The following is a 13,847-nucleotide window of genomic DNA, read 5'->3' on the forward strand; positions in this document are numbered from 1 at the left end:
AAATTAACAAGCCCTTCAGTATTCCATACTGGAGCTGTAGGCGTAGATTTTGAAGCTAAAGGCCATTAAGTAAGCAAATACCATGAGTAGGAGGTTAAGCCTGCATGACTGCTCCAGGAACTTCACTCCAACTTTTTCTTAGAATGAATATGTAGTCTTCATGGATTTCTTGTTTCTTATCAACACAAACATGTATCCAATCAATGGTTCAGAAGAAATAAAAAAATAAAAATACCGTTCTCCTATAAAGTAATTTATTCCCCTCACAATAGATTACATAAAACAAGAAGTGAAACAGCCATATGCAGGTTACTGAAACAAAAAAAAAATTCAATTAACTTATCAATCTCAATATCAGATTGTGCCACTGTGCCCTATGGTTGAACCAAAGCCCAGAATTTTGGAGAAATGCTGATGCAATAGTAGTATTGTGAAGGAAATACATGTTTTTTGACATAATCCGTCGAGCGAAGACTTTTCACTTTCCATGTTTGGGAAGCCTATTTTTTACCCTGAAAAGAATTAAAGCATATGAGAGCAACTATTATTATAATCTTTCACAGTTAGTCCACTCATTGAAACTCCGTGCTTCCATGCGTTGGGGTTGAATCAGGAACACTCAATTCACAAATACTACCAACTGGTTAAATAAGACTCCAACAATAATGCAGTTCATTCTAAGTTTGACTCAAAAAGCATGGCATCTTATGGCAGGTTAGTCATATAAAACAGATCAAGATTGAGACAGCAAATCAATCTTTAACTAAATTGCAATAAATTCTCATCAGCCAATGAGTAAGTATGCTTTGAAACCTTACCCAAGAGTCTCCATACTAATAAGAATACCGGCACAGCCTATGGACCCGGGTTAATGTCCAGGCAGAAGTAGAGAGTTTTCAGAGATGGCTGTATCCCTGCTTGAGAGTAGGGTGGACGGAACTTCCAGTGCAACAGTCTGGCAAATGGGACGTTAAGCCCTAGTTAACACGTTGCGTACCGGGGTATTTAAATTCCTAGGAATTCTGGGCGGAGGACATGAGATTGGAAATATGTGCGTATTAGGGCGTAATGCCTTTGGTTTAAACATGGTTAAAAAACTAATGTTTAGAATATAACTTTACCCAATCAAACATTATGCTGCATCAATTCATTATGAATAACGAACAACAACTGAAAACGCACTAATGAATACGTATTGTACCCTTTAACCTCTTCCCTACGCAGGGCGTGATTTCACGGCCTGAATTTTCTGACGCTTAAGAAGGAAGGCCGGATTTTCACGGCTTGAAGTTTTCGAAGCAAAAGGCCAAAGGCCGTGTTTTCACGATTTCGCGGTCAAGCATGCCAAGTGGTCATTAGGGTCTCTCGGCGCGAGAGGTCCGACCCTTTCCTATTGTCCGCATGGGGATTATCTCGGCCCATTCCGGCACTTGGTGACCCACTCAAGGAAGGTGCTCATGGTCACTTATTTGTTTATAAGTTAAAATAACTAAAAACGTTCATGTTGCATTTATTGAAAATCAATGCGAGGAATTATATTCTGTATGTTCTGCTGATTGGTTTCAAATTTTAAACGGAATTCTAGCGTTCATATTAACGGAGTTGATCATCACCTAGAACAATTTTTGGAGACGCTAAGGTTAGATGTTTAATTTTTATTTTTATAACTCACTATTAAGTTTGTAGGAGCGATATTGTAATGATTTACATCTAAAAATAAACGTTATTTTGTTAGCTACATTTTAGATGTACATTTGAGGTGAAATTCGATAGAATATTCGATTTAACTTCTATGAAAAAAAAGCCCTCGTAATGTAATAAAATATGATTCTCTCAGTTCTTTGTCGTGAGCCAAAATTACAGCGACTATTTTTAATAACCTCTTACCAACCTTTGAATACAAAGGTATTATAAACGAATTTCGCTATAAATACTGATTAATGCATATCCTAAAAATTCGTAAATTTAATGTACGATAATGTATGATAAGGAATGTTCTACGTAGACACATGTTGTGAGAAGCATTCCATACCATTGCAGGAAAGACAACTGCTCTACCCAGGTAGTTACTCTCATATCTTGGATCTCTGGTCAGGTTGCACCTCACAGAGTTAGTTCGGGACACATTAGCGCATTTATGTTTTCTTGGAAAAACTTATTATCCTCCAACTGGAAGACCCAAGAGTATATTGGTGTAAGTATTCTCCTACTGAAATATGTACGTGGAAGGTGATAACCTCACTCTTCTCGGAATAGCTCATTTTCTTTTCAAAATTTTCTTGGCGTGTATTCAAATTTAGCCGTTAACTATCTGTACGCATTCCGCTACCTATACCAGGGATGGTTTCTGTGGAACCCTGCAGTGCGATGCAGCCCATACCATGAATGAAAGAGAACTGCACCACCCAGGTAATTACTCTCATATCTTGCTTCTCTGGTCAGGATCCAGGTGGTCTGCTTTGTGCCCCTCACAAGCTTATTTCGGGACACATTAGCGCATCAATGTTTTCTAGGAAAAACTTATCATCCTCTAACTGGAAGACCCAAGAGTATATTGGTGTAAGTATTCTCCTACGGAAACATGTACGTGGAAGATGATAACCTCACTCTTCTCGGAAAAGCTCATTTTCTTTTCAAACTTTTCGTGGCGTGTATTCAAATTTAACCGTAAATGTTCTGTATGCATTCCCCTTCCTCCTCCTGCAAGGATTTTTTTCCAAATGATGTTTCGGTGGAATTACAATTTTTCTTGGAATTATACAGCCAGGATTTTTTTCTTGAAGTGCCTTTCGTTTCGCTTTCGTTAGTTTTGCTTACGTTCTCGACCTGTTCGGAGTTGCTTGGCCGAGAGGAGCGTTAGGCAAATTTCCTGGACTTAAAGTATTTGTTGGTCTATGATATAATGCCGTTTTGCTGAAAACCCTAAAAATAACCGTAGAATTTCGTTTAAATGTTCTACAGGCATTGTAAAATGAAAGGAATACATTGATGAACTGACATTTAATGCAACAGTAACAATAAAAAAAAATTAAAATTGCACTGGTAACAATTAACTGACCGCAAAAGTACGCCGGGATGGGCTGCTCTCGGGGAAAAGGGTCGAGGATTATCCCCACTAGGAAAGGTCATCAAGGGGAGGAAGCGACTACCTGGTCAGTCCCAAGCCGAAAAAAAACTCCGTACGGGGCGAAAAAGAAAATCTCAAACCCTTCGTAGAGCCAAAAGCAACTTCCCGCAAAGGAGCGCGGCTCGAAAAGGTTAAAACTTTTTTGGTTGACGCGCCTAAATGACAAGAATTTTTGTCATCCGTCCGGAACGTTCGGGAAAAAAATGACGAGAATTCTCGCCATCCGTATGCACACGTTAAGGCTATTGTTACAACCTGGCTAATTCCAACACAGGGTTTCTATACTCACTCCCTTACCTAATGGCAAAAATGACCCCAGCTGTCAGATTCCTCCCTCTGAATACCATGCCACAGATAATATGGAGCACCCGGCAGTGGCGTAATTATGGTAGGGGATAGATCCCCCTCCAAAGCCTCAGAGAAAAAGTTGAACAAAAGTCTAGCTTTGATATACAGCAACTGCATCTACTTAAAGCTAAATTTTACGTGCCAAAATGATGTAAAACATATTTACATGCATGCTTTTTTTTCATTTTACAGGAATATCCAATGCCTCAGGGGGGTGTAGCCGCCCCCAGGTCCTGTCATCATCTCCAAAGCATATTTCTAGTTATGCCACTGGTACCCGGGATATGACTATAACTTTTCCGGTGCTTCGATCACTTCTTTTAAGTGAGCATTTGAAATAATCACGCAACTGCTGTCAGTGATGAATGAACAAAAATAGATTAAGAGCCCGGAAAAATCTCCCCACTCAATAACGTTAACTCACCAAAAAAGAATTTTCCTATGAAATTTTAGCAATAGTAGATTGAATCTGCTGGGTATAGCTTCTCTGTCTGCATTTTTCCGCGAATTGAGCGCCGGGAACTTAGACTCACAAGCCGAGTGATTCATCGTCACGTAATATTTTGCTTCCCCATATCTGATAACAACACCGGACATTTTTTGTACTTCGATATAATGGTTATAAGTCATTCCGGAGTCGAAAGGAACTGCCTTATCTTTCACGTTTTGAATTCGACTTCCATGATTACGTTACTACTGACGACGCGAGTTATTCTCCGAGGGCATTCGTACTAACTCTCATTCAGTTAAAAAATAAACGCTTGCCAGGTAAGCAACTTTCCCCCGGCTCAATTTGTTCCGCGGATGAGGGATTAGCCCGCGGAATGAGACCACGCATGCTGTTTTTACCATCGTGTTGAATCACTATCGACTTACGTCCATACTGCGAATACGATTATCTTTTTTGGATGACCTTAGAAAGCAAAATTTGGGTACGGGAGGATTTATAATGGCTAATTTAGGAGTTATTTCGCTGGGGCGACAGGAAGCATAACCTCGGGAAATTCTAGACAATCTTCCGTTAGAGATAGATATTCCGGATTAACAATCATCTACTGCAGTTAAAATTAATATCTAATAAAAAGCATCACTCATTATTAAAACTTATTACTCTTCATTGACATATCTATGTAATGAGCACAAACTACCCCTGCTCCTGTAATTACAATCGGCGCGCGTACCGCAATCTTCTCGTAGAGCAGTTATCTGAAGAGTCGCATAAGTAAGCTATTTTATCTCATTGGACTGGAAAAATGCATTTCGTAACCAAGGCCATCATTTAAGTAAATAGTTTCATATCTGAGTTTGGAAATACATGGGTTCATATGGGGTTATTCACCAGAACAAAAAAAAATTGGAATATAAGTGAGGTCATCGTATAACTGAGGGTCGTATAACTGAGGTTCTACTGAATGTTTTTGAACCATGTTTCTGCGATGAAAAATGACGATTTTATTAACTCTGCTAAAAATGTGGCTGCGGACAACTGGAAATTGGAGGGAGGCCCCCTGCAAGGAGGGTTGAAGAGTGGGCCCAGCGAGGGCGAGCTCTTAGAGGAAAGGGTCCCAGATTTGCGACCCTACGAGGGAGTACCACGCCCATCCTGGAAGTACCTGCTCCATGGCCTAACAAAACGCAGTGTAACATTTTAGCAGTATGTGAGGAGAAGGTTTTCAGAGATTGAACAGCAGTGAAAGAGTTAAGAGGTAGAAATCAAAGGTCCTCGAAAAAATAAAAATAGAAGCCCCAAGTGTGTTTGGTCCACCTCGTTAGTCCTAAGCGTACTAAACGAAGAGGTCATGTGCTTCACTCTGCATTTATTTTTTTCTGGAGAGGAATCGACGAAGATAACATCACTTCTAAACAGTCACCTTATACCAGGACCCCTTCAAGATATTTCCTCGTCTCTTGATGGAGCTTTGAACTTGGAGCTTCAAAACTGAAAATTTATTGATTAGTTCATAGAACTAGACACATGAAACAATAAATATTTATTCAAATAGCTTGAAAAATTATTATATAATAGCGCATTACAGGCATCCCCCGAGTTACGTAAGAGATGCATTCCAGCAGACCCTGCGTAAGTCGAACCTTTGCGTTAGTGCTTCAGAGATTTCGATGGGCGCGGTGAAATTCTCAGCGGAGAAATGCACGGTAAATTTTCGGTGAAGTTTCATTCAATTCACTGCGATATTCATGAACTCTACCGCGTATTCTTACGTTATTAGATACAAAATCAATAGGCATTAATGTACTCTGGTAGTTGCATCTCGAGCATTGCCACTCAAAATGCGTAATATTATTCCCAGAGTTGACCGATCGCGTGGATTCGGGAAAGGACGGTATCTCAACGCTACATTACTAAACTGAATACTTAAATTGATTCATTATGTTATACTGCGATCTAAGGGCCCAAAGAATGCATTGTCTACCTACCTATAATCATTATATCTTCTGCCTTTTATATATTACGTTGATCGATGAATCTGGTGGTTTCACTGTCACAGTTAATACACGTACAAGGAGAGTCTAGGATTACGAGCAAATAACACACAAAAAATACCAGTAAATTACTATATTCTTAGATACATTCACACGCACATACCCTCAATCTTTCACGAATGGAAACATACTTTCATTCTCTCATCTTATATATAAAAATGAATCGCAAAATGTGTTGGTAAGCGCATAACTCAACAACGCCTGGACCAATTTGGCCAATTCTTTTTTTAAAATGTTCGTTGAAGTCCAAGGATGGTTCTTACGGCGAGAAAAAATCGAATAATTGCCGGGAAAACCCTAAAAACAGCCCTTTTCTTTTTCACATACAAACATTTTCTAACTAAAACGTAGAATCAATTTGAGCTTTATTGCTATTATATTAAGTTCATATTAAATTACAAGCACTCACTGTTATCTAAGAAATGTAGGCGTGTAATGTAACATTTTAATTACTAAATATATTCAAAATATTAATTCAATTGAAATTACATTTTTTAAATTTAATTCGAGCTGATTGTTAGCCCAGCCGTGGCCCAGCTCGAGTTGACACTTCACTACCGTGTTTGTAAACAAATCTCCAAGCAATTGTTGACAAACGGTAATGTCCGTGTTCCTGTCGAGGAATCGAGTAGTTTTAACTCATTTCCTTGGAATGATTACAAATTAGTTTCAGTGAGCTCATCAACAAAGAGTTCCAGAATATGATTGATCACCAAAAGAATCAAAGATGGTTGATTTAGCGAGCAAGAACGAAGATGTGGATGACTAAAACGAGGTAAATTCAAATAGTTCGTACTCTGCATGGATTCGATCTTTTAAATGTGTAACAAACGAAGACGAAATCACCAACTATCTATCTGAATATTTAAGTCCTTGGACGTACCTGGCTTACCAAGGCACGATTTACAGATAAATGTAGTTTCTGTGCCCATGAGCTTTCGAAGCCTAAACCAACCATAACTATCCAACGGAACGTGTTTGGTCATTAAAAAAATTGGTGATGAATGTGATTCACGCAACTTTACTCAAAGGAAAATTCAAAGGTTAGGAAGTCCTCATTCCGTAGATTCCATGATCTCAACTCATATGCCCTTTTGATCTTAAACGTATTCAATTTACAATTCGTGTTGCATTCGTGATAACGATTAAAAAATCGCATGGTCATTTTTTCAGTTTTTGGGTTGTTTGTGCTCATGTGCTAATGAAAACCCATGATTTTCTCATGGTCAATTTAGCGTGCTATGTTCACGAGTTGATAAACCATCCTCTGTATTTCTTCCTTCGCTTCAAGTGCGTAGCTAGGATAGGGGGTTTTGGGTGCAGCTAATACCACGGGTCTGTAGGGTATAGAAAACTCGCTAAGGTGAGCGGGAAGTGTGGGGGCACTTCCCCCAGACATTTTTTAAGATAAATGGTTCAAAATAGTGGGTTTTGTGGCTGTGTGAATAGTTAAATATGTTTTGTTTGTTAGTCATCCGTCCCCCTAATATTAATAACATAATCTTTCATAAAAAAATTCTCTAAGCTCTTGAGGGGGGGGGGGGGGGGGGTTTATCCCCCAAAACCTCCCCTCGCTGCGTCACTGCTTTGCTTCGCTATATTTATTTAGCTTCATCCGCTTCATCTTGCGCCTGATAATAAAACAAAAACTGTTGTTTCTCAGAAGGTGCTTGAAGCAAGACATTAAACCCGAATGTGTAGGGCTCACCGTGGTGCGTTTACGCATGCAGTACGTTTACGCAGTGCATTTTTTCCAAACAGAGATACTAAAACTGGCGCGCCTTAAGTCATTTAATGCGAATGCTGCTTCATAGGGGCTTTTCTTGCACGATTTTGAGCATCAGTCAAGCGTCGGTCTGGGGTCGTGTCAACCTGCCCCCTGAATGGGCCAAGTGTATGCAACAGACTTGGACCTAAAAACATTTTTTTACAGCTAATAACGCAAATAGCCAACAACTGAATGCGTATAATTTTTATTTCATGAACTGCTTTATTAAACCACAATGCCCAAAATTTCTTAAGCTAAAACGTAAGAAAATTTGTTGAAAAAAATCCGCGTAAACGTGCTCCGATTCACCCTATGTAGATTCGATAAAGAAAATGTCTTTCTGTCAAGCAATTTTGGTTCTCATTTACGTAGTTTTATTGAATTTGTATCCTTATTTTATTATAATAAATTAAACATGATTAAAAACGATACAGCCGCTCTTGATTTATAAATGGTGTAAGTAAACTGTAAGTTCATTGATTGTTAGGCGGTACGAAGTTCGCCGCGTCAGCTAGTATCTCAATAAAATAAGGTGAAAATTACATCATTTGAATATTTACTTCGCTGGAAACATCAAAGAGTATTTCCAAAGCACGAAGCTAATTAAAAGTGAGCTTTTATTCAGCCAACTCAGTCATTAACGTGCAACAAAAGTGGGGAAAAGCTTTCAATGACGCAATATTCATTTACAGTTGCACACAATATGAGAGAACGAGAAAATGTAGCTTAATAAAATCTTCCGCCTGAATCACGTAAACAATTACGCAATTAATATCGTGTGTCAACTTTTTCTTAACTTTTTTCGTGGCGTTCATTGCCGTTACGTGGGTACTAAACAATTCTTTTCTGCAATAAAGATTTCTGCTTGTACATCATTTTCTTCCGAAGAGTAGGCGGAGTGTGGGAGACGGCATGAGAGGCGAAGTGGGTGGACAGATCCTGAGAGAGAGAAAGAGGGTGCTAGATACGAGTAGGAGTTTGTACGGTAGACTCATTGGTACCAAGGAAAGGATCGCCCAACTGTTACCAAGAGGTCATCTCCCACCCGTGAACCTGCCAGAGAGGGTGCAGGACAGCCTACGCCGTGGAACGGAATTGCCACCATCAACAGATCGAGAGCCCCAAAAATTCAACAAATTGTAAGAGAGAAAGCCACGAAATCCCATTACCCCCCCCCCCCCCAAAGAACAGAAGAAAAGTCTCACCCCACCAAGTCAAGAAGAGAATTCACTAAAAAGGTTTATAAAGTTCCCTCGCACAAGTAGAGAAGATGACAGTTCTACCCCCTATTACAGAGTGAACTTTAGTGCAACATTTATTTTGTTGTTTTATATTTCCATTCCTCCCCCCCTCGTATGGGTTATGAATGTGAAAAACTTGCAACGTGATTTTTTTTTGGTCTAGGTTAAGGACTTAAATTTTTCTGTTGTGAATATTTGAGAGGCTACAGCTTAGTGAATTATGCGTTGTATTTCATTGAAATCAAAGGAAAAGAAGTTAATTGTTCCTTTTGTTATCGACTTGATTGTATTTGCAAATGATCATATTTAAAAACTTATTATATTTATGTTGAGTGAACTACGCAGTCGAACGGCTATCTTTATCCGAACGCTCCTATCTCAGGTCTCGTCATACCCAAATTTTCCCCTCCTTCCCCTTCCCAAACCCCATTCCCTCGCCTGAGGTGCATGGGATATCCCCGCTACACCTCTGCCCTCCCCTTTCCCTGAATGTGCCCCGAAGGCTAGTCGCCAATCACCCGATTAATAGAGGGAAGACGGGCGACACGTCATCACGAGGGGTTACAATATTGTGGTGGTAAATGCTCTAGAAGTTATTCAAAATGATGTGGATAATTTGTTCTTGAAAATACAGAGGCTACTGGGATGCCCCGGTAGTATAAATACCTACTTAAAAAGATCCAAAGCTAGCACTTGTTAATAAATATTTTTTCAAAATGTTTTTCTTTCTGAAAAACTTCTACACAATTATTAGTTTTAAGTTTCTGCTAGCACCAACAAAAATTATCACCCACATCATAGACCAATGCACACATTATAAATTGTATTGCAAACTGGCTGGTTGGGGTAGACTTGGTTTACCGGGACAGCTTCAACGCACCTTTGGCTTGCCAAATAAGGAGATCCTTAATCAAGTTACAGAGAGAGAGGAGGCAGAGTGTGTCGAGTGGAGAGGAAGAGAAGATATAATGAGTATCGTAGCAAGTTTGAATTAAAGAGTAAACAGGAAACTAAGTAGACCTGGTAAAACTAAATCTCTTTCAATTTCCTTTTCATGCAATGACATTGTTGCTAATGATACATTATTCTTTTAAGAAAGGATGACAGTTTAATCTTAAGCAGTGAGGATGTTTCTTAAACGGATTATATTGATGATAAGCCAACGGAGCCATCAAGTAAAAGATAGATTGATAGGAAAACCCTCATCACATCCCAAATTGCACTGACTTTTGATGCCTTGGGAATTAGTGTGAGACGAATGGCATAGGATTTTGTTGCTACTTAGTTGTAGTAACAGGGGTTACTGGCTACTAAAGGAAATATTTACTCGTTCATTGAATCAAGTAGTTAATATTATTTTGCACATAACGTCATTAAATGGTTTTATAAATCTCTTGGGTGATTGATGAAAGAAAAACAACATTACAGATTCAAAAACTCATCGGAACTGCCGTTGGGCGGGCCACTGTTGAGAATATTCATGATTGCATTGAAGAGTGGAGATTAGCGAACATAATTCAATCAATTTCAATTGATTCGACAAGCATAAATAGAGGTAACTGTTTTCATATCTTAGGTTCTCAGTCGATCATATTTTTTGGGATTTTCAACCTGAAAATTTCTTTATTTTGCATGTAATAGGTTCAAAGAACAGTGCTGTAGTTATTTTAAAGGATAAACTACAGAAAACACACAATATGAAAAACGTCAACATAGTATTCGACTCCAACCTTCTTCCACCAACTTTCGTTAGGGAAGCCACAAGGGACGTACGACAATGAAGGTTGCTGACTGACAATGCGGCCTGTGAGCGACCAGCTCGCCGTCAGGGGTTTGATGCACGGCTGCAGCTCACAGAAAAGTATTTTATCCCTCGAAAACTGTTAACCGTACGTAAAAATGGAGCAAATTTTTTGGCCCAGAAGACTTGTAAAATTGTGTTACCCCTAACAAAAAGCTGTTATTTCAATAAATTGGGAAAACTAAATGATATTGCCATTATGCTCTTTGAGTGACCTCTAAATTTCAAACAATCGAGCTGGAATTTTCAGGATATACGTTCTGCACCCCAATGCATATGTTAAGAGGTAGAATTCAAAAATTCGAGAAAAAATAAAAAATAAGCAACACCCTAGCCTACAGACAGTGTTACCCAGATGTTAAGCGAATTAGGCTGGGAGCATCTGAAACTTGGAGGCTGTGCTCTAGGCTTCAATCGCTCGAACAATTGAAAATGGATATCTTTTAAAGCTATATTGAGAACATTACACTGGAGTCCCACTACATTACCAGGTCTGAAACAAGCGATAAATTAAGAGGGATGATTTGCCGAACTGATAGATATGGGAATTCGTTTTTCCCCCGAATTATAATGGACTTTAATAAATGATATTCATACTATTGTTAGATCACTTGAAACTGTTTGTGTGTAAACAGCTGGTGTTGTAACACCCCTAGTCACACGCCTTTTAGGCGGCTTGCAGGTAAGTATGTAGATGTAAATCAACTCATATAGCCAACCGCATAGAGAAAAAAGAACATACAATATATTTCTTGGGAATTAAAATTCACACCATTACTATTCATGTTAGAACATGCTGCTCAAACTTCAAAACTTTAAATCTCCAATTAATTCAGGCATTGGTCACAACCATGTTAGCACAATGGCACACACTGAAAACCACACTCATCAACACTTTCAAAAAGGTAAATTTCAAAATATTAAAACAATATCTGCTTCAAGTAAAATTCCAACACTCAAAATGCAATTAGGCTTTGCGTTAGTGTAATACATTAATAACATTCACATCTAATTTTTGATTCAAGTTACTACTTGTAATCAATGATTCAACAAACTATCAAATACTTGATTGAAAAAATTTGCCCTAAGATTTTAACTCATCCTAACAGCCTTTTTTCATACACAGTAATCCTTGAATGCATTACAAAACTGATAGATAAACCACAGAAACAACGAAGATTTTCGACTAACCTTTTTCCCAGATGCTGCTCCTACTTTGGCCTTCTTGGTACCCCTAACCTTCTTCATCCTGTTCTTCCTCTCTTTACGCTGCTTTCTTGTTTGCTTCTGCTTTTCAAATAGGCCATGCTAAATAAAAAGAAACATAATTAATTTCCCTACTTGACGAAAGGTCATAAAGGAACATTTACCTAAATACTTGAATTGAAAATCATTTTAGAATCCAAATTGCTCCAGACGAGAGAGAATTGAAAACAAGTCCATCAATGCAACAGCAGTGTAATAATACTACCATTCAATGTCATAAGAAATAAATATTATTCACTGAAGTTACTGAGTCTATGATGCCCAAATGAGCAGGGCAAAAATTCAGGCAATTATGTGTGCTCAGTGGATGAAGCAGTAAGTATGGTTTTCAACCTCCATGTATGAAAAGAAAAGCTTCGCTACAATCGCTCTTATCACCCTTCTCTATCGTATTTACAGTTTTTTAAACATGGGCACCTTTGGGAAACTGTGTACATCCCCATCCTATTGGGAATGGGAAATAACCAGCATATTTTCTAATGTATAACTTATGCAGCATATTAGCTATGACCACAAAACGTTTAAAATCGAAAACGGGGATATACAAATGTTTCTACCTGGAAATCTCTGCATAAGTTGCATTAACTACTCAAGAGCACTAATTGATAAAAAGAAAAAACAATAAAGGAATAAGTTTATCGTAACAGCGTAAGTGAATTAAGACAATGCAGTGTAAATACTGCTTCATGGCAAGGGTGCACAATTTGGCAAATGCACACCGAAGAAACGGGAGAGCAACAATTTAAACAAATTTTAAGCAACAAAATCTTGGCACTTACCCTGGCTAATCTGTATTTTGGTTCAAATTTCTTAGCAAAGTCCAGTGTGTCGTACACTAACGCAAAGCCTGTCGACTTTCCTCCACCAAATGCTGTCCTAAACCCGAAGCAGAATATGACATCTGGAGTAACTTTGTACATTTTCGCTAGCTTTTCACGGACTTCTGTTTTGGGAATGGAAGGTTGACCTGGATGTAAACAATCCACGACCTGGAAATGAAAGGAGACGTGTGCACTAAGATGAACTGAAGAGACCTTGAAAGTTCTTAGACAACAAGACAAAATGATCAATAGCAAAGGAACACTTGAGTTAAAATGATATTCAATGAAAAATATATAACTTCCAGAAGTTAAGGTACAAGCATTACAATATTCCGGGTAACACATTTAAATTAATTCATAGTTTCGAGCCAAATGAAAATTGCTGAGCAACGCCGAAATTTTATTTTCAGATAGGAAAAGTTGCACCTCGACATATGAGGTCAGGAATTGTCAAAACAAATTAATGTAAAATATTCTTCTTACCATTTGTTTCCGGCATAGTAATCTATTAGTCATGAACTTCCTAGTTCGAATGGTTGCAGTTCCTTCACTCTGAAATAAACAATAACATGAGGGCCTCTTTTTACGTAAATAACAAGTTACGATAAGAGTGTAAAAATTAATTTCTAAATACATCACTCCTCAATACTACTTCCAGGACAAATGTGGGAAATAATGACAGGCATAGCTCTTAAAACAATACCCGTAGCAGGCCATGCTCCCTAAAATGTTAACTTCCAACTATAATCCATTCATGACCAATTAATATGGGAGTGCTAAATAATAAAGAATGATACATTATGCTGCCTGTAACTATTTTGAGCTTTCTAAACATACGATGCCTTTTATAAACAAGGATACTTAACCCAAAATTCTTACCATGTTGGAAGGCTCGGCGGACACGACGAGGCGAGAGGAAACAACTTGCACTGAGACGACGCTTCTGCCACCTACATCCGGTGCTGAGTAGAGA

At 38.5% G+C, this 13,847-nt stretch overlaps 1 protein-coding gene across 2 annotated transcripts; it reads right to left on the minus strand.

Annotated features, from left to right (window-relative positions):
* Window positions 1–232: 232 nt before the first annotated feature.
* LOC124160812 (40S ribosomal protein S24) lies at window positions 233–13,837 on the minus strand. 2 transcript variants are annotated; one of them, XM_046536887.1, is made up of 5 exons: window positions 13,754–13,837; window positions 13,358–13,426; window positions 12,833–13,042; window positions 11,979–12,095; window positions 233–312 (listed from the first exon to the last, which is right to left on the minus strand). In XM_046536887.1, exons 1-5 carry the CDS (start codon window positions 13,754–13,756, stop codon window positions 310–312), a joined length of 402 nt encoding a protein of 133 aa, XP_046392843.1. In that variant the 5' UTR covers window positions 13,757–13,837; the 3' UTR covers window positions 233–309. The 2 variants fall into 2 exon arrangements, with proteins under 2 accessions (XP_046392843.1, XP_046392842.1); XM_046536886.1 differs by having other exon boundaries at window positions 233–512.
* Between the last annotated feature and the right edge of the window lie 10 nt (window positions 13,838–13,847).

Source organism: Ischnura elegans, chromosome 6, assembly GCF_921293095.1.
Source record: "Ischnura elegans chromosome 6, ioIscEleg1.1, whole genome shotgun sequence".
NCBI classification, from domain to species: Eukaryota; Metazoa; Arthropoda; class Insecta; order Odonata; family Coenagrionidae; genus Ischnura; species Ischnura elegans.